This window comes from Telopea speciosissima, chromosome 5 (genome assembly GCF_018873765.1).
Source record: "Telopea speciosissima isolate NSW1024214 ecotype Mountain lineage chromosome 5, Tspe_v1, whole genome shotgun sequence".
Classification (NCBI taxonomy): domain Eukaryota; kingdom Viridiplantae; phylum Streptophyta; class Magnoliopsida; order Proteales; family Proteaceae; genus Telopea; species Telopea speciosissima.
In genome coordinates, this window is record NC_057920.1 from 52,351,300 (window position 1) to 52,375,078 (window position 23,779).

At 39.2% G+C, this 23,779-nt stretch overlaps 1 protein-coding gene across 1 annotated transcript in view; it reads left to right on the top strand.

The window, feature by feature from the left end:
* The first annotated feature begins 840 nt into the window (after positions 1 to 840).
* LOC122662192 (choline monooxygenase, chloroplastic) overlaps positions 841 to 23,779 on the top strand; it is a 35,554-nt gene continuing 12,615 nt past the window's right edge. The window contains exons 1-2 of the mRNA XM_043857765.1: positions 841 to 845; positions 5,102 to 5,424. Coding sequence (XP_043713700.1) covers positions 5,118 to 5,424 — 307 coding nt within the window. The 5' untranslated portion in view covers positions 841 to 845; positions 5,102 to 5,117. The remainder of the gene's footprint in view (positions 846 to 5,101; positions 5,425 to 23,779) is intronic.

A 23,779-nucleotide genomic window follows, 5' to 3' on the forward strand; every position in this document is an offset into this window, starting at 1 on the left:
AACCAAATTAGAAAACACTTTTCAAATTCAATTCAATAATTTTTTTTGTTTATGAGGAAGGAAGAACCGCCGCGAAAATGGGGCAGCAAGGTCACATCACGCTGGCAGCAAGCACCACCCGCGGGCTGCAAGAGTAGACCACAGGCAGCGCACCAGGCCACGTAATTGCAGCTAGTTGTGGCCCTGTTGCAGGCCGCAGACCAGTCACAACCATGCTCCAGCTGCTGGCCGGGGGCTGCAGCACACGCGCAAACTGCACAAGTAGCTTGCGTGCACGCTGCAAGTTGCTGCCACGGGCTGCAAGGGGGTAGGGACTCAAGGCGCATGGCGCGCAAGGGTGGGGCGCATAGCTGCGGTCCATAGCATGCTCACCCCCTATATGCCTTGGTCGATTAGTCTCCTGGTCAGTGTACACTAATTTTATGGGAAAAGATTTTGGGTTCTAAACTAATGGTTGAAAACTTAACCAATCTCCGTGGAAATTTGCTATAGTAATCCAATTACACAAAACATGGGAAGAATCCCATAATAAATAAAAAATACCAACCCATGGGAAAGAATCCATAACAAAATCTTGATCTCTCTCCAAAAGAGATCAAGAAACCATAACTATATTAAAAAAATGGAATCTTGAATTCAAGAATTGGCATCCCATGCATAATTATAATATCTTATAACAAATTATGTGACACCTATGGGTGGAAAAGATGGCTCTGATACCACACTGATAGGCAGTCATGAGATCATCTCCATGGCTGACCATGGGAAACCAATACATGAATTTATGGGTTTGACATAAAAAAATTTATCAAGCCATTTTCTTTTCTTGTCCCATAAAAATTAGGGTTTAACAAGAAAAGAAAAGAGCATCTCTTTTCCATCCCATGGAAAGAGGAAACCATCCCACATCTGAATGTGTAGTGGAAAGAGATCGATTCAGGTTTTCTTTCGTATCCCATGAATACCAAATAATGAAAATCTTAATGAATGATAAAAAATAATCAAGATCTACTAACCTGTAGAACCTCAAGTGTTGCTCCTCCTCCAGATAATGGTCCTTCTCCTAACGAGCACTTCAAGAAAGCCCTAACTTGAATCTCCTTGATGTAGTAGAAGATCCCCAATCCAAACCAAAATGTCTTCTCCAAGAATAGGATCCAATCCAGCCAAAACTAGGGTTTCCAAAAACCCTAGATTGCTTCACCACTCAAGAGAGCAAGGGAGCAAGAGAGAAGAGAGAGAAGAGAGAGAAGAGAGAGGAGAGAGAATCGGGTTCCAAGGGGGAGGGAAAAATTCGGTCAAGCTATCTTGTCTATCCCCCCCTCCCCTTTGTGGGTTTATATAGATCGGGCTCTAATGAGGCCTCCACTAATCCTTTTGAGAGTCTGACACTGTCTCTCTCCTCCTATTTGATTTAAAGCACTATTGGGCTTTCCTAATAAGCTTCTAATTAGTGAAGGAGCAGGATCTAAAAGGAAAATAAAACAATTAAATTTAATCTTTAATGAGCTTTTAATTAATTGCATCATACCCATTTAAGATTAAATAAATTAATTATTAATTAGCAAATCTCAGAAATACCCTTGCATAATAATTAACCATTATGCACCAACCCTCCACTAATCAACATCATCATTATGGAATCTAAGGCATGCACACAAGTACTGCCAAACCCCATTCCATAGTACATGTCCATATCAGAGCATTTGTGTACGTGATCGGAATCCGTAAAACACGATTAAATAATTTAACAAAAAACATAAATATAATATATCATTTTATGTGAAAGTAAGTTTTGTAAAAACATTTCCAAAACGGTATATGATCATAATTCTAATTCGACCATCCACATACTAACTCTCCTTGATGTTCTTCAATCGAGCAATGGAGACCATGTTGAGTGACTCTTTCACTCACACAATGTTTGCGCATTCTCAAAACACCAGCTTTAGTTCTCTTGAACCATAGTCATTGATGAACCAAAGAATACACTCACATCATACAGTGACAAGGCCCTCTCAGGTACTGGGTCTCGGTGACGCATGTCTATCCCAAACCTACATTTGACAATAATACATGAGAGAATCAACAAAATAAGATTCTTCGCCGATAGACATCCATGTGCGTACTCGCATCCGTACGCTGACATCAACATGTCTAGCCACACCCAATGCGATGACCATATGGTAAGGGTGTCTAGTCCAAACCCTAGTCATGAGTCGTGACTACCAATTTAAAGTATAACTTAAGAACATACATTGCTCAAAATTTCATACCACATGTGATCATATTAAACCAAAAAATATAAAAGGTTCAACAAATAATAAACAAGATTGAATCGGAACGACCGGGTTTGATGGACATACATATCCAACATCCTTAAAATGATTGCATAGCAAATTTTGAACTTCGGCATTAGATTGCGTCTATTACCCATTGGGATATTTTAATTTAAGAATCTTATTGTGGTGATATCTTATGAGGATCACCACATGAAAAAACTTTGAATTTTGGTCTCCTCTCAGCCAGTCAATTTTTTTATTTTTGTTTCTAGAAAATTTCTTCTTTTAAAAATTCCTGTTCAAGGTCTGAGATGATCTTTACTTCTTTATCTTGAGAGAAATTATCCATTGATTGAGATTGAAGATTCTCCAAGGGTGCTTCTTCTGAATTTTGAAGTGTATATTTTCAAAGCATTCTCGATTCCATCTTTTGAAAGTAATTTTAGAGTTTTCAAGCTTCTTAGAAATCAGTTGAGCAGAAGATTCAGAATGAGAGAAAGACCAGCCTTGTTGAAGAGTTAAGAAACTAATCCAAGAAAAAGAAGTTACGTTCTTTATTTTTTTAGGAAAAGGATCCGCTAGATTCTTACCCATGCTCTCTCACAAAAAGTGAAAGCCCCACACATACACTTTTATGGGAAAAGGAAGGCCACCCAGTCGTGTATTGTGGCATGCCCCTATGCCCAGACATAGGGCGCCCGGAATGATCGACACATCCCCTAGAAAGGTGGAAATCACCAGGGGTGCGTTAATCATTTTGTGCGCCTATGTGTCTGGGCGCAGGGACACACCACAATGCCCGACCAGGTGGCATTCTTTCTCCCTACTTTTTTTTTTATTTTTTATCTATTTTGAAAGGGAAAAGGATTTATACTTGGTGCTGTTTCCTATGCCCTCTCACAGGGCACTATGAGATGACGCCTCTGCCCACTGGGTAGATACCCAGGTGTGCTCACCCATTGGCCTATATTTGGTGGGGTAGGAAACACCACCAAGTAGAGAACTTTTTCCCATTTTGAAAATATGGGGCCCACACATGGTTGATACCTTTTTCAATCACTAATCTGTAGTAGAGTGCAGATTACTTCCACGTTGGCAGCGTGGGAAACCCAATTGGTGTAGAAGGAAGTTCGTACTTCCATCCTACTTCTGTCACCTTTCATTGCGCCACCTGGCCTGACAACCATCTAATGGTTGAGATTAAAAAATTTCAAAATATTTTGAAAATTTTATGATATCCTACTTGAACCACCTTAAACCCCAAACCAACCCCACCCGACCGGTTCAAAACAAACCAAACCAAAACCATTTCACTCAAACTCACACTCATTGGCTAGGGTTTCAAATCGATTTGGGCCATCGCCTTCTTCCTCCCTCTCGGCTGCTCTGCTGCAAGGCTTCTCCACCAAATTCACGGAAGTAGAGCATTGTGGTTAGATTTTAAAACCTAAAACAAAAGCAATAGGGTCATTTTCCATTGAAAGAAGGGAGGGGAGATTTCAATTTTAATTTGGTCCAGATGTTTCAACAGTCCCCTGCTACAGTGAACAAAAAAAGTAAAGAATAGAGGAGAAAGGAGAAAATTGGGAGATATCTGTATCTCAAAGATTTCTAGCAGGTACAAGGCCATGACTCTCTTCACTCGCATTTAGTACCAAAAGCAAAGTATTATTACACCACCAAGCCATGAATATGAAACCCAGAAGCCTCTTTTCCCTTCCTCTACTCGACTGCTCCCATAACAACTCAAACCCACAAATCATGAACTCAAATAGAGGGGAAAGAAGCATCTTTGTTTTTTTCAGTCGATTCCCTTGAAAGAAAATTAAAACATTAAACATGGAAAGAGAAAATGGGAAGAACACATTTAGCTTTTGTAGCATAGACTGAACAATGGGAAAGACAGGAAACAGAGGAGCAAAAGAGAACAAAAACGGAGATTGAAAACCATTTTTGTTAGGGTTTGGGTTTGGATATTTTGGAAATGCTGGGTTGGGTTTGGGTTTGCAAATTGCGAGATCAACGGTGCCATGTTCCACAACGTCCTTTGAGCTGTGATTCCCAACGCCCCCAATCTCCAACACATATGCCTGCAAATAGGCGCCAAGTACTACCTGGGCTCCTTTGAAGATTTGATTTTAGGCACTGCTCGTCCTCACGATCCTCCCTTCGACGACGATCTCCCTCGCCTGCCTACCCCCAATTTCTACTATACTTTAGAGGATATTCTCTTAGAAGAGGTCGAGAAAAAGGACAGCTTTATGTGGTCTGTCCTTCGCCCTGGTTGCATCTTCGGCTTCTCACCTTTCAGCTTGATGAATATCATCAGAACTCTCTGCATCTATGCCGCTATCTGTAAACACGAGGGTAAGCCTCTCAGGTTCCCTGGGACTCGATCTGCTTGGGATCTTTACTCTGAGGCTTCTGATGCCGATCTGATCGTTGAGCATCAAAAAAGGTAGTGATGGAGAGGCATCGTTGGCAGAGAAGAAGGGAGCGATGGAGAGGTTTAGATTTGGGAATTTGCATAAACCTAGGCAGATGAGAGAAATAGGTTCTTTGGTTTGTTTTGAACCGGTCGGGTGGGGTTGGTTTGAGGGTTAAAGTGGTTCAAATAGATCTCATGTGTTTTTTTAAAATAATTTGAATTTTTTAAATAACAACCGTTTGATGGTTATCAGGTTAAACATCATTTGGAGTGGATCGGCCAATCTCCGTGCCAACTCGTTTGCCAGTTGACATTTAACAGGCTGCTCAGGGCAGATCAGCAACAAGCTTATCAAAGCTCATCATTGTACAGTGGTTCAGTCAGTAAAGAGACCCGAAGGATACTCCATGGCGATGATCAAACCGAGCTTTCTGCCCTCACAGCCCCTAAAATTCCAGAACATCAACGAGAGAAATCTCTACTTCTTATTTTCCTTTCGGTCTTCGAAAAATGTTTGCAACTCATACTCTCCCAATAGACCCAATTCTTCGTCGCCTTCCAAATTCTCGGCTGAAGCTCGAAGAATGGTGGCAGATTTTAATCCGAAAATCCCCTTAGAAGAAGCCTTTACGCCCCCTAGTTCATGGTATACGGATCCTTCCTTTTATGCCCTGGAGCTCGATCGAGTATTTCATCGAGGTTGGCAAGCCGTAGGTATGTGATTTTTCCTAACCTCGTCTAGATTATTTTTCGATTCAATTGTTGTTAGTCACTTAGAGACTGTTGAAGACTTTATATCATAGACTGCATTGATCATTCTCAATGACTTGGTCTTTGAATATTTAGGTTAATAACTTAAGCTCAAGGTCTGAACTTCTTGGAAGATATTCTGCTAGTTGATCTCCCCATTATAGATTAATTTCATAGAAAAATAAAATAAAAAATCCAAAGGATTTGGTTTATTAGAAGAACATAAATTGCATACCACCCCAACCCCTCCTCCCCCAAGAAAAAAAAAACCAAAAAACAAAAACCCAAAAAAGGGAAAAGAAAAAGGGGTCTGCTGTGGAAGAATTGCACTTCAGAGGAATAGTGCTGCTCTGGAGGATCAGAAAGTGTCTATGTGATCTATCCCTTCAGTGTTTATTCATTACTTGTTTTACAAGTACATTGAAGTAGGATAAATTTCTTGTAATTCTGTAAGGAAAAATGTAAAATTGACACTGGAACCCCTTAAAGGTACTATTAGAAGATTACATTTTTATATCCTTTAATAGTTTAATGTAAAGAATATTGGAGAAGGATTTTATGTCACTTGGCGGGGGGGCACTGTGATGTTGGAAGGCCCTTTGTCTCAACGAATAAGTGATTGTAGGAATGAAATCTTGATCTAATTGGAGGGGGAAAGCGGCAAGTCCAAGGCAATAAAAAAAAGTATTTTTTCTTTGCTAGGATTAAACAAAAGGATTCACAAATAAAAGTGCTAACCCCACGATCAGTCCATAAATTGTTAAAGCTTCCATAAAAGCCAGACTAAGTAATAAAGTACCTCGTATTTACTTGAAACTCATAGTAAATGGTTACCATGGGAAATAGTAGCGGTAAGGGATCTTATCAGTTCCCCTTCCGTCTCATCGATAGCTCATAAACATCCTGATGTAGACTAACCCCAAACCAGAATCTAGAAAGAGACTCTTACTAACAGGATCACAGAAAAGAGAAGAAAACAAGAACAGAAGAGGGAGAAAGTGTATAACTCAGAACAGAAAACTCATAATTGTTCAGTCAGGTCGAGTGCTCTATCCTAACAGCAGAACAGACCTGCAAAATAAGGAATTCTAATGACAGTACAGAGAGTTATGGAGAAGTCCTAGTGCTCCTAGGAAAACAAGTAACAGAACTAGAACAACTTTGCCCACCAGATTTTTTATGAACCAGAACTTCAGAGAACAAAGTAACGGAAACTTATATTCCAGATTTGAACCAAAACAGAGCAGCAACCAGAGAGATTTTTGAAGAACATACTCAGAAAAATTGATTGAAAGCAAGGTGCCGCAGTGAGTGAGAACCGGAAGGAGAATAAGTTAGACAGGCCAGGAATCTATCTGAGCCTTCACTTGGAATCCACCTAGCACCACCTGAGAATCCATTCAAGCTTGTACTGAATCCACAGCAGAATTTCAGAAAACTGAGAGCTTATGTTGATCAAATCATGGGGGAGACCATAGACCTTTACATGTATTTATAAGGTTTGATAGGACCTAATGAAGACTGAGTTAGGAATGACTGGGCTCAATCCTGAACTGAAATCATAACAGAAACAAGACAATTAAATACTGCCAATCGAACAGCTGACTTGACTGTCCTAGTCCACCTAGGACTTTAAGAAGAAATTAAAACAAACAGGACTGGAATTACAAACTCCTAATCCAGCCTTCAATAATACTAACTAATGACAATCAGAAGATAAAAGAAATCAAACAAAATAACTCCACGAGCTGGCTGACTTGAGACTTGTAATAGAGAGGAATCCCCAACTGCAGGTTTAGGGATGGAACCAGGGTTGAGGGAAAGAAATTTTGGGAAGGTTGTATTGGAGTGATAGGTCCAGCCTTCAGAAAATTGATTATTTGCACAGAAGGGTTATTTGAAGGTTTGTAGCAGAGCTTTCCTAAATCTTTACCTCACCACAAAAGAAATCAATTAGATAGCATACCGATATAGACCACAAACTGATTATCGTACTTGGACTTTAAAATAATCAAACTCCTACTTCAATTGGATGGAGCTGAATGTTGGGCAGTAAAGAAATAACATATTAATAAAACTAATGTACCTGAGATGAGGATAGTGAGATGAGCTAGCAGTAAAACCAGAAAAGAACACACTGAGGTAATTTGAGGATGCTGAGATTGATGAGTAGTATATCTAACAAAATGAGGAACGGACACATTAGAGATAATTTAGGAGTAGCTCCTATATGTTATAAGTTGAGATAACGTTGCTTGAGGTGGTATGGACATGTGCAACGAAGAACTCTGAATGTAGATAGTGATGATTCATATTGGAGGACTAAAAGAACATGGGGTAAGCCTAAAATGAGTTTGGGTAAGTGCGGAGAAAAGGAATGCATGGGTTAGGTTGACAACAAGTTTGTCTTAAAATAGAATTGAATGGTGAAACAGGATTCTTGTAGTTACCCCCATTGAGTTGGGAGTTGGGATAAGGCTTAGTTGAGCTGAATTTAGTTGAATGACTACTTCAGTTACCAGCTACGACTACTATAGACTCTAATAAGCAACCAAATAAATTGAACCGGCCAACAAGCAAAACATATTAAACCAGACCAATCAGCCCTGTTATGTAGCACTGAAATAATTTAGCTTACTGCTGAAATTAAATGAAAGTATAAAGACTTCCTACCACAAACTGATGACTGGCTTTCATCATAAATGCAGTGTTTTCATATTACATTCTTGGTGTCTTTATAGTTACAAGGTGAAACACTATATGAATCATGCCAAATCAGAATTTGAATAAAAATCTGTGGAGTTTTTAGGTGCTTCACCCTTTAATTGCAAGTCTTAGAATGTATGCTTGCTTCCCGGTACAGTCAGTGCACATACTTTAGTAGTAACAATCTATCCATGCTCCTTGCTTAGCTTCTAAGATACTTAAACTGCTTAGCTTACAACTAAGAACCACATTTCTAGTTTCCTTAGTTCCTTCTGCCTAAGGGAATTGGAAGGGTGGAGTTTGTGTTAGTTGATCAAATATAGAAGATAGGTTCAGCATATATGTAATAGATTTTACATGTGCTTGAGGATGGGATAAACATCTGGTCATTTGTCTATTCAGTGTTAAGTGGCTAAGCTGATTTGGAAGTTTCTTTTGGGCTTTTTGCGGTGGAGTTGATGTCACTGTAGAATCTGAAGATGCCTTTTACTGCCTGTTGTTCATTCAATGGGGAACTAAAGAATATTCTGGTTGAGATGGTTTGTTCCTTTCTCTACCTTTTGGGGTTTACAGAAGGATAGATTAGCAATGAATTTTAGATGGCAAAGCAAGAACCAGTCCCTAAATTCTTTCATATATTGGCTCTTTCTTTGTTGGATGGGGGACAATTTCAAAGAATTTGACGGTTTTAAGTGCTATATTTGGGTTGGGGGGGTGAATTGTCAACTATTATCCTTGAGATTTTTGTACATTTCTTCCTTCCGATTATGTATATAATTACAGTGTTTTCACTTGTAAATCATACATATAGTGTTTGATTTGTGACTAAATTACACTTTTATGTTCCCCTCCCCTGCCAAAAAAAAAAGAATTGTCTAGCCCCTTGATATTCCATGTTGGGTGATTATTCATTAGGAACAGATAAAAGATATGAACAACCTCTTGAAACTCATGTATTACTTTGCGCTCCATGAGATTGGTGCTTTCTGTAAAATAATTGAGGGAGCAAATTTTGTTTCTCTTGGGTGGTAGCTTGATTATTAGTTCTGATTGATGTGCAAGAAGCATGATAATTGCCAAGGAGAATGTTGTCTGCCAGATCTAACTAGTTTGAAATGGCAAAATGCAGAGTCATCTTTTGCTTTCTCTTTCTTTCAATACATTTTCTTCACTTGTCAAAATTAAGACTTTAGTATTAGTAGGTCTTACAATTGGTTTAATATTCTTGTATTAATGATTTTGGAGTTTGCAGTTAGCAGATTTTGTTTTGGGTTAAAGTTATATTTACCTGAGCAAATGGCTGCTAAGTTTGATCAGTTAAAATTAGTAACATTTGGGTTTATACTCAATATTTAAGGATAAAGTTTTCCTGAATGGACCTCTGGGAGAAGTTTCTCCCGATGAGCCAAATATTTGCCACTTGGCAGCTCCATTGGCACTTAAATTTTATGGAGGTCTTGTCCACATAATCTATTATTAGTCTAGAAAGTTTCAGCCCAAACCATTTTTTCCATGTCCATATAAAGTTTTGAAATCAGGTTGAAAACTTAAGTTTAGCAATGTGTTTATGTTGAATAATGTACACCAGAATACCCTCCTTTTATTGTTATTTCTTTGTTTTATGTATCCCTAGTTAAGTCGGCTATGCTAGGGGTATTTTAGACTTTATGCTGTAACTCTTTTTGTTATAAATACATAGCTTGTGTGATCATATTGATCATTCAAGCATTCTCTCATATTATGTTTTGTTAATATGGCATCAAAGCCAAATTCTCTGATCTAGGTTTTCAAAACTTCCCCCTCCATTGTTCTTTTCTTCTTCTCTTCTCTTCTCCTCTCTTCTCTTCTATCGTTTCTCCTTGCTTCTCTCAATCCCTTTTAGGACAGCTCTAATGAGGTGATCTTCTGATCTAGATGCTGCCCTTCATCACACCTCATTTATCAATGATCTAAACAAAACTTGAGATTGATAGTTGCTAAATTCCTTCTCTGCGATTTTTTTGGATTTCTCCTCTTCTTGAAGATTGAGCCTCTATTACCCTGAGGACTGTTTCCACCTATTGGAGATCCATATTAGCAACAGCCACTATCAAAGGTCTACACCAACGATTGAAGACAATTCCCTAAATCGATCTCACTTTCAGGGTTTTTTTCAAAACCCTGACTTTAGTCGATTTTAGGGTTACAGGGTTCAGAACTTGCTGATTTTTGGAGGGAGTGTTCCTTCAACCTTAAAGAGCACTCGACATCAATATTAGCCAATCTCAGATTTTTTGAAGACCCCTAATCCCAATCGATCTCCACTTTCAGGGTTTTTTTCAAAACCTTGAACTTTATCGATTTTGGGGATTGGGGCTGTTTGCTACTGATATTTTTTTCAATCTTGTTGCTGCTGCCAAGGGGGTTTCTAGACCTAATATTCAGCTTCTACTTCTGATTTTTTTGGCAAAGTTTCACCATCATCATGCCAGACTCTGATATGACCACGGCTACTTCTGGAGGAGATGGTCAGTCCAGGACTGAATTCCTCCCTTATGCTGCCTCCATTAAACTTGATGGAACCAATTATCTCATGTGGGCCAGATCTCTCTCTTTGACTGTGGCTGGAAGAGGACTTAGTGGCCATCTTAATGGCACCTCTAAACAGCTCACTGAAGAGGCGCACTCTCAAGCTCGATGGAATGCTAATGATGCTATGGTTATGTCTTTTGTTCTGAACTCCATGCCTCAAGAACTCTCTAGCCAATACCTTCTCCTTGACACAGCTGCACAGATATGGGCTGCTGCTAAGGGAACTTATGGACAATTGGAGAATGATGCACAAGTTTATGACATCCGGAAGACACTCCATACCACTACTCAGAAGGAGTTGTTAGTCACCAAGTACTATGCTGTCCTCAAGAGTTTATGGCAGCAATTGGATCACTATGCTCAATTTCAGCCCTCTACACCTGACAACATTACTGCCTATTCCAAGTATGTAAACCAGTTTCAGGTTTATGATTTTTTGGCTGGTCTTAATGCTGAATATGATCCAATTCGGGTACAAGTTCTTGATAGGATTCCTTTCCCAATATTGGAGCAGGTCTTTTCTTATGTTCACACTGAAGAGACACGTCGGGCTGCTATGATGTTGACTCCTACTATTGAGAGCAAGGTTTAAAGTATCGGTATCGGGTATCGTATCAGTCGGGCGATTTTAAGAGACGTATCGTATCGTATCGGAGATACGTATTGATCAGTGCAGAAACGTATGAAAATGATTAAAATACACATGGAAATACACTTTTGGATACAAAAAACAATATAAACAAGCAATTTATATCATATATCATGCATATATACTAAGAATTGTGAATAATCAATAACCAGACAAGTGCGGCACTTTGAAATTGTTATAAAAGATTAAAAGATGAGATTTCTTACATGTAGAGTCACTCTATTGCCATGAAGAATGTCGGGGTGGATCAAAGTCATGTTTGTAAGGGTCTTCAAGAATAGGAGCGACTAGGATGATATGGTGTATTGACCGAACATAAGCACAATACTGAGCCCAGTCGAAATACTGATGGTAGTGACTCTCCCACTCATAATAGAATCGTGTGTATTGCTCTGGAGTAGCTAATGTCGTGAAAGCACTAGGTTGTGATTGTGCTTGTGCCTCTCCGTATCCATAACTTCCATACCCTACAGAAGCCCCATGTCCATAGCATGAAGAAGAACCTGATGCATAACGCCCATGGCCTGATGAAGCACCAACATGATTAGAACTAATGCTCAGTGACTCCATGCCACTCATAAGCACATCATTATCATATGGATTGTGGAACCGCTTAGCAGCCTTGCACTTCCGCGTGTAAGTCTTATGGCCAGCAGGCCTAGGACCATGATTCGTATCTTGGGTAGCATGTGTGTATCCTGCCTCACATGTGAACTGAATCCCAGCATAATATTGTGAAGCCTCATGGCCACCACCACCACCACTACCATCATCATCATCATCATCATCATTGTCCTCATCATCAGCAGCAGCAGCAACACAACCACTACCACCACCATCACCATCACTGTCTTCATCCTCATCATCAACATCTTGTTGAGTTCCTCCATACGGATGACCTAACCTTGTCCTCCTAATTAAACCTTCTTCAGGGCTACTGTTATCCTCTTCAACATTAGGATAAAGATCTTGTGATGGTGCCTGTGTTTCATCATCATCATCCATCTGTCGAATGATGTTCTCTATGACTGGATCAGGTTTGGTTGTCTGGCGATCCTCACTTAATTGATCCTTCACCAATACCTTATCGGTATCCTCTATCCATGCTCTAACTGGATCTTCATCGTCAAGTAGGTGGTTGATGTCGATTGGGTTGACATCTACATCATCTCCTTTTCTTTCCAACTCTAAATATTTAAGCTTTAGCTTCATGTTGTAATGGACATACACTAGCTTCTCCAACTATGAATAACTGAGACGATTCCGGGGTTTAGTGCGTATCAACCCGAATGTACTCCAGTTACGTTCGCAGCCACTAGAGGATGCCGTCAGGGATAACACTCGAATTGCAATTCGAGTTAAGTGTGGAGCACTAGTATCCCCATAATTGAGCTACCAATCAGCTGCACAATAATAAATGAAATATTAAAAGACAAAACCTTAAATCAAATTTTAAATGACATAATAAATTAGGTAAACCTAACTTACCTGGGCGTTGTGTGCTCCTAGCATGGATAGCCATTCTATCAGCAAAACCACGAGTGGCCTCCCGAAAATACTTAGCCTAGAGCGGTATTAAAAATTAAAATATTAGTTCCACCAATCACTACTGAAACTCTTATTTGACATATTCTTGGTTTCAATCATTTATACAACTAATTTAGCTTTAACCTCATCCATGGCAAGTGTAGCCTTGGCCACATCTGGCTCTATTCTGTTCACAACATTCCTTAAGGCACGCAATAGATCCGGTCTATACCCTATATCATTGGAGTATTGGATATCCGGATTCAAATAATATGTTGCACATGGTTTGTAATTGATGGTTAGAAACCTAGAAATTCTAATAATAAATAGTAACTTGGTAAGTGTTTAAAATGAAACCAAAGTCATCTACTTATAAGATTACCTGCCCAATGAACATCTTGAACCAGCAACTTTTCCCATCGATCGGTTATAATCTTCAAATACTTTTTGTTTGATGTTGGGCTATTGTCATGTATTTTTTTCTTCACTACTCCCATGGCCTCTATCATCTTACCCATGGTCTGCTCTTTATCCTCATCAACCTCTCAAAGCAGACAAAAGAGTGGCATCATAACATTACAAAGTTGGCTCATCGTAGCCCAAAACTATGAGGAGGTGACAAGATCTTCAACAAATCTCCCAATTTCAGACCTTGCATAATTGCTAGTCAACCACTCAAAAGAGGTGAACATCTTTAGCAGCCCATGCTTTTAGGAAATGATGCTATCAATTGCAATGTAATTTGTTGCAAATCTTATTGCATGCCTCACCAAATCCCCTTGTGTGTAACTCCTCATCAATGCCAAAACCAAACTATGGTTATAAATAAAGTTGGTGATTTTCTTTGCATTACCAACCAACCGTTGGACCTTAGGCAATTCTCCTATGTCCTTGAACATCAAATCTATACAATGAGCCGCACATGGTGTCCAAAATAGATGTTGCCTCTTTAACATAAGCAACTGACCAGCCTTTTGAAATTTGCTGCATTGTCAGTTACTATTTGGACAACTTTTTTTTCTCCTATCTCCTCCACAACTTCATCCATTAACTTATACAAATAATGGGTATCTTTGATTTCACTAGATGCATTGACCGACTTGTGGAAGATCGTCTTTCCATCACAGTAGATAAGAAAATTGATGATGGATAATCTTGTTGGTCCACTCCATCCATCACATGATGGTCACTCCATATAATGGCCACTTCTTCTTGAACCTCTCAACATACTCATGCACCTCTTGGACAATATCATCCAAGTAAGGCCCAACAATCTCATAAGGTGTGGGTGGCTTAACATTTTTCCCACACCACTGAATCTCCTTTACCATGGCCTTGAAGTGATGATCTTTGGCCTTATGTGGTGGAATCATAGAACTGTGGAACCATTTGAGATTGCTCTGCCTATCCTTTTACTAAGTATTTTGGGTTGAAAGCTTTCTTCAATCCTCTGTTGGCCAGCATCCCTTGGTCTGTAGACATTAGGATCCATGTCTCTGATATCTGGGCTCTTCTTTCTCTTACCCTTACCACTCTTTGTAAACCGGTCAAACATTCCCTTGACACTGGTTGCTCTACTAAGGCCAACAGGCTCCTTACCCTTACCTACAAATGGATGACAAGAGGAGCCAACACCAATATCTACAGGGCCCTGGCTTTGGAGTTGAGCTGATTGACTTCTGATCAATTGCTCAGCTCTCCATTGTTCCTCTCTTGTTTCATGTCTTGATTGTCTCATCGCCCATGCCAACTGTGGGTCCTCCTCTGCTTCCATATCCGATCCTTCATAAGCTTCAAAATCTTCCATCAAATTTTCCAACAAAAACATCCTCATCCTCATATGCTTGCTTGGATTTGTTTTTTGAATCTCTAAGGTGTTTTTGCATTGCCCTGCTTAACTCTACAGGACACTTTGTACACTTGGCAACATTTCCATATCCTCCTGCCATGTGTTCTTTTTACCGAGTTACCCCACCTCCAAGATGTTGAGTGTCACAGAAGTTGCATTGTGTATGCACTATGCAATCTGTTGTTGTTTATCTTGGTACAATAAGACCACCCAATGTCTATTTGTCGTGGGATCATCCTAAACACCAAACAAAAGTAGATAACTATAGAAGTATTAAACTATATTAATAAAATCCACACATCAATAATTTATACAAGTACATGTCTATATGATGCATGCCATGCATTGCATCATTTGCATGTACTTACTACTTAGCAAAGTTTCCCTAAGCAAAATTTAAACATTTTTATATTTTCTACAATTAGTTTCACATTATTTAATTTTTCAAATAATGAAAAAATGACATAATAATCTAATATACTACATTAGCAAACAAATAATATGAATCTAACTCTTCTCTTCTATTTTAGCCATTGATACATTTTATCAAACTAAAATGAAAGAGTAAAGATGAGAAAATCATTATTTTTTGCATTTTTTTAAGTATTTTATAATTTCAGAAAATAGCAAAAAAATTAAAAAAAAATCTTTATGGAATGTGATACATCTATACATAATGTAGTACATATATTATATACATTAGCATATGTTTTAATTTTTTAAAGAAAATAAAAAATTTCATTTTATGGAAGCAATTTTCGGTTTTGGGTAAAAAATGCAAAGAAACATGGATTTTGAACTCAAATCTTTGTAAATGTATACAAAGAATGCAATACTAAGTTAGTTTAACATATTCCCTTTGAATCATAGCAAAAAAAAGACCAAAAATCAAAGATTTTAACAAAAAAATCAAGTTTTTTTTTTCAAAAAACCTACCTTTCCCTTCAAGAACACATTTTGATTTCGAATGTGGGTTGTTGGATGCAGCAAATGCTCAGATTTCAGCTCCTTTAGGATCGGTTTTTACCAAGGAATCAAAGCCCTAAAAAAATCTGCTCGAAAACCAAGTTTGAACATGGATTTTGAGGGTTTTCTCAAGGCTGGAACTACCTTTTTTCCGCCAAGCAGCTCCTGTGTCATGTTTCTGCTGCTAAGAATGAGTCTGTCATGTGTTTTATTAAGTGGTCGAGACGTCTCGATACGTATCGATATGTGTTGGTACGTATCGATACATATCAATACGTATCGATACGCTAAAAACATTTAAAAAATGGGTCAAAAGTACGTCTCGTCTATATCGATACGTATCGATCGTATCGATATGTATCGGTCGATACATACCGATACAGTCGAGACATTTAATTTTAAAAAAAAAATAGAGACGTATCGGCCTGTCTCGTCTCGACGTCGACCGATACCGAGACGTATCGGCCGATACGATATGAGACGGACTGATACTTAATTCCTTGGTTGAGAGATCAGCCCTATAGGCTGCTGGTTCCAATTCTTCTACTACTTTTGAGAGTAGTGTTTCTGCTGCTGCTGCTCCTGCAAGAGAGCCAATCAAGTGTGATCATTGCAACAAACCCTATCATACTAAGGCTCAGTGCTGAAAATTACATGGGAAGCCCGCTGATTTTGAGACCAAATGTGGTCGTGGTAAACCTAAAGGCAAGGCTAATCACACTGAAAGTGTAACTACATCCCCTACTACTGAACCGGTTTTCTCCCAGGAAGAATTTCAGGCTCTCAGGCGTATGTTATAGACTTCTGCTGCCTCTACTACATCTACTACTAGTTATTCCACATCATCAGGTTCTCATTTTGCTCGTTCAGGTATTTCCTTTGCTGGTCATTGTGCTTCGGTTGTCTCCACTCCATGGATCATTGACTCCGGTGCCACTGATCACATGACAGGTTCTTCTAGCCTTTTTTCATACCTATTTCCCTACTTCTGGAAGGGATAAGGTTAAAATAGCTGATGGGTCCCTCTCATCTATTTCCGAGAAAGGATCCATTAGTTGTTACCCTTCTCTTACCTTGTCTTCTGTATTGCATATTCCGAGAAAAAAATAGAGACGTATCGGCCTGTCTCGTCTCTATTGTCAAAGAATTAAGTATCGGTCCGTCTCGTATCATATCGGCTGATACGTCTCGGTATCGGTCGATGTCGAGACGAGACAGGCCGATACGTCTCTATTTTTTAAAAAAAATTAAATGTCTCGACTGTATCGGTATGTATCGACTGATACATATCAATACAATACAGTCGATACGTATCGATATAGATGAGACATACTTTTGACCCATTTTTTTAATGTTTTTAGCGTATCAATACGTCTCGATATATATCGGTCGATACATATCGATACGTATCGAGACGTCTCAACCACTTAATATAACACATGACAGACTCATTCTTAGCAGCAGAAACATGACACAAGAGTTGCTTGGCGGAAAAAAGGCAGTTCCAGCCTTGAGAAACCCCTCAAAATCCATGTTCAAACTTGGTTTTTTGAGCAGATTTTTTTAAGGGCTTTGATTCCTTAGTAAAAAACGATCCTAAAGGAGCTAAAATCTAAGCATTTGCTGCATCCAACAACCCACATTCGAAATCAAAAGGTGTTCTTGAAGGGAAATGTAGGTTTTTTGAAAAAAACTTGATTTTTTTGTTAAAATCTTTGATTTTTGGTCTTTTTTTTTTACTATGATTCAAAGGGAATATGTTAAACTAACTTAGGATTGCATTCTTTGTATACATTTACAAAGATTTGAGTTCAAAATCCATGTTTCTTTGTATTTTTTACCCAAAACCGAAAATTGCTTCCATAAAATGAATTTTTTTATTTTATTTTCTTCTAAAAATTAAAACATATGCTAATGTACATTATGTATAGATGTATCACATTCCATGAAGATTATATTTTTACCCTAAAATCTGTATTTTTTTTATTTTTTTGCTATTTTCTGAAATTATAAAATACTTAAAAAAATGCAAAAAATAATGATTTTTTCATCTTTACTCTTTCATTATAGTTTGATAAAATGTATCAATGGCTGAAATAGAAGAGAAGAGTTTGATTTATATTATTTGTATGCTAATGTAGTATATTAGATTATTATGTCATTTTTTTCATTATTTGAAAAATTAAATAATGTGAAACTAATTGTAGAAAATATAAAAATGTGTAAATTTTTCTTAGGGAAACTTTGCTAAGTAGTAAGTACATGCAAATGATGCAATGCATGACATGCATCATATAGACATGTACTTTACTTGTATAAATTATTGATGTGTGGATTTTAATATAGTTCAATACTTTTATAGTTATCTACTTTTGTTTGGTGTTTAGGACGATCCCACGACAAATAGACATTGGGTGGTTTTATTGTACCAAGATAAACAACAATAGATTGCATAGTGCATACACAATGCAACTTCTGTGACACTCAACATCTTGGAGGTGGGGTAACTCGGCAAAAAGAACACATGGCAGGAGGATATGGAAATGTTGCCAAGTGTACAAAGTGTCCTGTAGAGTTAAGCAGAGCAATGCAAAAACACCTTAGAGATTCAAAAAACAAATCCAAGCAAGCATATGAGGATGAGGATGTTTTTGTTGGAAAATTTGATGGAAGATTTTGAAGCTTATGAAGGACCGGATATGGAAGCAGAGGAGGACCCAGAGTTGGCATGGGCGATGAGACAATCAAGACATGAAGCAAGAGAGGAACAATGGAGAGCTGAGCAATTGATCAGAAGTCAATCAGCTCGACCCCAAAGCCAGGGCCCTGTAGATATTGGTGTTGGCTCCTCTTGTCGTCCATTTGTAGGTAAGGGTAAGGAGCCTATTGGCCTTAGTAGAGCAACCAGTGTCAAGGGAATGTTTGACCGGTTTACAAAGAGTGGTAAGGGTAAGAGAAAGAAGAGCCCGGATATCGAGACATGGATCCTAATGTCTACGACACGAGGGATGCTGGCAACAGAGGATTGAAGAAAGCTTTCAACCCAAAATACTTAGTAAAAGGATAGGCAGGGCAATCTCAAATGGTTCCACAGTTCTATGATTCCACCACATAAGGCCAAAGATCATCACTTCAAGGCCATGGTAAAGGAGATTCAGCGGTGTGGGAAAAATGTTAAGCCACCCACACCTTATGAGATTGTTGGGCCTTACTTGGATGATATTGTCCAAGAGGTGCATGAGTATGTTGAGAGGTTCAAGAAGAAGTGGCCATTATATGGAGTGACCATCATGTGATGGATGGAGTGGACCAACAAGATTATCCATCATCAATTTTCTTATCTACTGTAATGGAAAGACGATCTTCCACAAGTCGGTCAATGCATCTAATGAAATCAAAGATACCCATTATTTGTATAAGTTAATGGATGAAGTTGTGGAGGAGATAGGAAAAAAAAATGTTGTCCAAATAGTAACTGACAATGCAGCAAATTTCAAAAGGCTGGTCAGTTGCTTATGTTAAAGAGGCAACATCTATTTTGGACACCATGTGCGGCTCATTGTATAGATTTGATGTTCAAGGACATAGGAGAATTGCCCAAGGTCCAACGGTTGGTTGGTAATGCAAAGAAAATCACCAACTTTATTTATAACCATAGTTTGGTTTTGGCATTGATGAGGAGTTACACACAAGGGAATTTAGTGAGGCATGCAACAACCAGATTTGCAACAAATTACATTGCAATTGATAGCATCATTTCCTAAAAGCATGGGCTGCTAAAGATGTTCACCTCTTTTGAGTGGTTGACTAGCAATTATGCAAGGTCTGAAATTGGGAGATTTGTTGAAGATCTTGTCACCTCCTCATAGTTTTGGGCTACGATGAGCCAACTTTGTAATGTTATGATGCCACTCTTTTGTCTGCTTGGAGAGGTTGATGAGGATAAAGAGCAGACCATGGGTAAGATGATAGAGGCCATGGGAGTAGTGAAGAAAAAAATACATGACAATAGCCCAACATCAAACAAAAAGTATTTGAAGATTATAACCGATCGATGGGAAAAGTTGTTGGTTCAAGATGTTCATTGGGCAGGTAATCTTATAAGTAGATGACTTTGGTTTCATTTTAAACACTTACCAAGTTAGTATTTATTATTAGAATTTCTAGGTTTCTAACCATCAATTACAAACCATGTGCAACATATTATTTGAATCCGGATATCCAATACTCCAATGATATAGGGTGTAGACCGGATCTATTGCGTGCCCTAAGGAATGTTGTGAACAGAATGGAGCCAGATGTTGCCAAGGCTACACTTGCCATGGATGAGGTTAAAGCTAAATTAGTTGTATAAATGATTGAAACCAAGAATATGTCAAATAAGAGTTTCAGTAGTGATTGGTGGAACTAATATTTTAATTTTTAATACCGCTCTAGGCTAAGTATTTTCGGAGGCCACTCGTGGTTTTTTGATAGAATGGCTATCCATGCTAGGAGCACACAACGCCCAGGTAAGTTAGGTTTACCTAATTTATTATGTCATTTAAAATTTGATTTAAGGTTTTGTCTTTTAATATTTCATTTATTATTGTGCAGCTGATTGGTGGCTCAATTATGGGCATACTAGTGCTCCATACTTAACTCAAATTGCAATTCGAGTGTTATCCCTGACGGCATCCTCTAGTAGCTGCGAACTTAACTGGAGTACATTCGGGTTGATATGCACCAAACCCCGGAATCGTCTCAGTTATTTATAGTTGGAGAAGTTAGTGTATGTCCATTACAACATGAAGCTGAAGCTTAAATATTTAAAGCTGGAAAGAGAAGGAGATGATGTAGATGTCAACCCAATCGACATCAACCACCCACTTGACGATGAAGATCCAGTTAGAGCATGGATAGAGGATACCGATAAGGTATTGGTGATGGATCAATTAAGTGAGCATCGCCAGACAACCAAACCTGATCTAGTCATAGAGAACATCAATAGATGGATGGTGATGATGAAACACAGGCACCATCACAAGATCTTTATCCTAATGTTGAAGAGGATGACAGTAGCCCTGAAGAAGGTTTAATTAGGAGGACGAGGTCAGGTCCTCCGTATGGAGGAACTCAATAAGATGTTGATGATGGTGATGGTGATGGTGATGGTGATGGTGGTGGTGGTGGTTGTGTGCTGCTGCTGCTGCTGCTGCTGATGATGATGATGATGATGGTGGCCATGGTGCTGGAGGTAGTGGTGGTGCTGGTAGCCATGAGGCTTCACAATATTATGTTGGGATTCAGTTCACATGTGAGGCAGGATACACACATGCTACCCAAGAAATGAATCATGGTCCTGGGCCTGCTGGCCATAAGACTTACACGCGGAAGCAGCGGAAGGGTAAGGCTGCCAAGCGTTCCCACAATCCATATGATAGTGATGTACTTATGTGTGGCTTGGAGTCACTGAGCATTAATTTTGATCATGCTGGTGCTTCATCAGGCCATGGGCGTTATGCATCAGGTTCTTCTTCAGGCTATGGACATGGGGGCTTCTGTAGGGTATGGAAGTTATGGATACGGAGAGGCACAAGCACAACCACAACCTAGTGCTTTCACGACATTAGCCACTCCAGAGCAGTACACACGATTCTACTATGAGTGGGAGAGTCACTATCATCAGTATTTCGACTAGGCTCAGTATTGTGCTTATGTTCGGTTAGTACATAACATCATCCTAGTTGCTCCTATTCTTGAAGACCCTTACAAACATGACTTTGATCCACCCCGACATTCTTCATGGCAATAGAGTGACTTTACATGTAAGAAATCTCATCTTTTATAACAATTTCAAAGTGCCGCACTTGCCTGGTTATTGATTATTCACAATTCTTAGTATATATGCATGATATATGACATAAATTGCTTGTTTATATTGTTTTTTGTGTCCAAAAGTGTATTTCCATGTGTATTTTGATCATTTTCATGCATTTCTGCATCGATCGATACGTATCTCCGATATGATACGATACGATACGTCTCTTAAAATCGCTTGACCGATACGATACCCGATACCGATACTTTAAACCTTGCTATTAGTAGTAGTACAAAAAATCTGCATTGTAAAATGACTTTTTTTCCATCTCATTGTGTCTTTCAAGATCTGGACTCGAGGAAGATGATTGGATCGGGTAAGGTGCATGGTGGATTGTACTTGCTTGATGGTGACCCTCTTGTTACACAGGCTTTACCTTCTCAGCTATGTCAACCTGCATTATTCTCCTCTGAAATACACCGATGGCATTCTCGACTAGGACACCCCCCCTTAGGAACTTTGTCACATTTATTTCCAGTATTAATAAAAAATTGTAATAAGGAAGATGTTTTTTGTGAGTCTTGTGTCTTGGCTAAACAGACACGTTCCAACTATCCTATTTCTAATAAAAGGTCTTCTTCCTTATTTCAATTGGTTCATACTGATGTGTGGGGTCCTAGTCGAAAAGCTTGTCTCTCTGGTCATAGGTGGTATGTCACTTTTATAGATTGCTATTCCTGATTCACATGGGTCTACTTGATGCACACAAAAAATGAAGTTTTTTCCTGTTTTCAGCACTTTCACACAATGGTCCAGACAAAGTCTTGAGAAGTGACAATGGGACAGAGTATATGAAAGGTCAGTTCCAACGATACCTTGCTGCCCATGGGATTTTACATCAAACCAGCTGTGTTGATACTCCAGCGCAGAATGATGTGGCTGAAAGAAAAAACCGCCATCTCTTGGAGGTGTCCAGAGTACTTATGTTTGCTCGACATGTTCCTTCCTTTTATTGGGAAGATGTTGTCCTCACTGCGGCGTATTTGATTAATAGGCTGCCTAATTGGGTTCTTGACTCCAAGGCCCCTGTCGAGCTCTTACTTGGCTCTTCCTCTTTTATTGTTCCCCCTAGGGTGTTTGGCTGCGTTTGCTATGCCAGGGATACTAGGTCCCCTGGTAAACTTGAACCCCGTAGTCTCCGCTGCATTTTTTTAGAGTACTCCGCCGCCCAGAAGGGGTACAAGTGCTATTATCCTCCTGCCAGACGTACATTGGTCAGTATGGATGTGGTTTTTCATGAGACTGTGTCTTATTATTTGTCCCCACCTCTTCAGGGGGAGAGTGTTAGTGAAGATGTGCTGACCATAGAACCCCCCTACAGTCTGTTTACAATGAGTCTGTCCCTATTCCTCCTACTCCTAGTCCTCCCTCTGCTTTAGGGGGAGAGGTTCATATATAGGAGGAGACCATCTCAGATGATGTTGTTGACATTCCTACTCAAGAGGCGCAGACTCCAGTGCAGACTCCCGTCCAGAAAACCATTAGTGACTTTTAGAGGAGGATTAATGAATTTAATGTGCAGACTTATACAAGGAAGCATAAGCAACTTCAATCAATTATAGCACCAGTACCCATCCAATTGCCGAACCTGGTTCCAGAACCTGCCTCTCCACCTAATAATACTTCTTCTCCTGATTTACCTATTGCTATTCGCAAGGGTGTCAGGGCTTGCACTAAGCATCTTATATCCCATGTTGTTTCTTATGACTCCCTTTCTCCATCCTTTCGTGCTTTTGTTTCTTCTCTTTCTTCTGTTCATATTCCTAACAATTGACAGGAAGCTCTATCAGATGGAAAGTGGAAGGCAACAATGATGGAAGAAATGGAAGCCCTGAACAAAAATAGCGCATGGGAGCTTGTGATTCTTCCACTTGGGAACAGAACTGTTGGATGTAAATGGGTGTTTGTAGTGAAATAGAAGGTGGATGGCACTGTGGATAGGTATAAGGCACGACTCGTGGCAAAGGGGTTCACCCAGACATACGACATTGACTATCAGGAGACCTTTGCCCCTGTTGCAAAGTTGAATACTGTGCAGGTTTTGCTATCCTATGCAGTCAATCTTGGATGGGAATTGCAACAGTTGGATGTGAAGAATGTTTTCCTCAATGGAGAGCTGGATGAGGAGGTGTATATGGACATTCCACCAGGGTTCTCTTGTGACAAAAACCAAGGTAAGGTGTGTAAATTG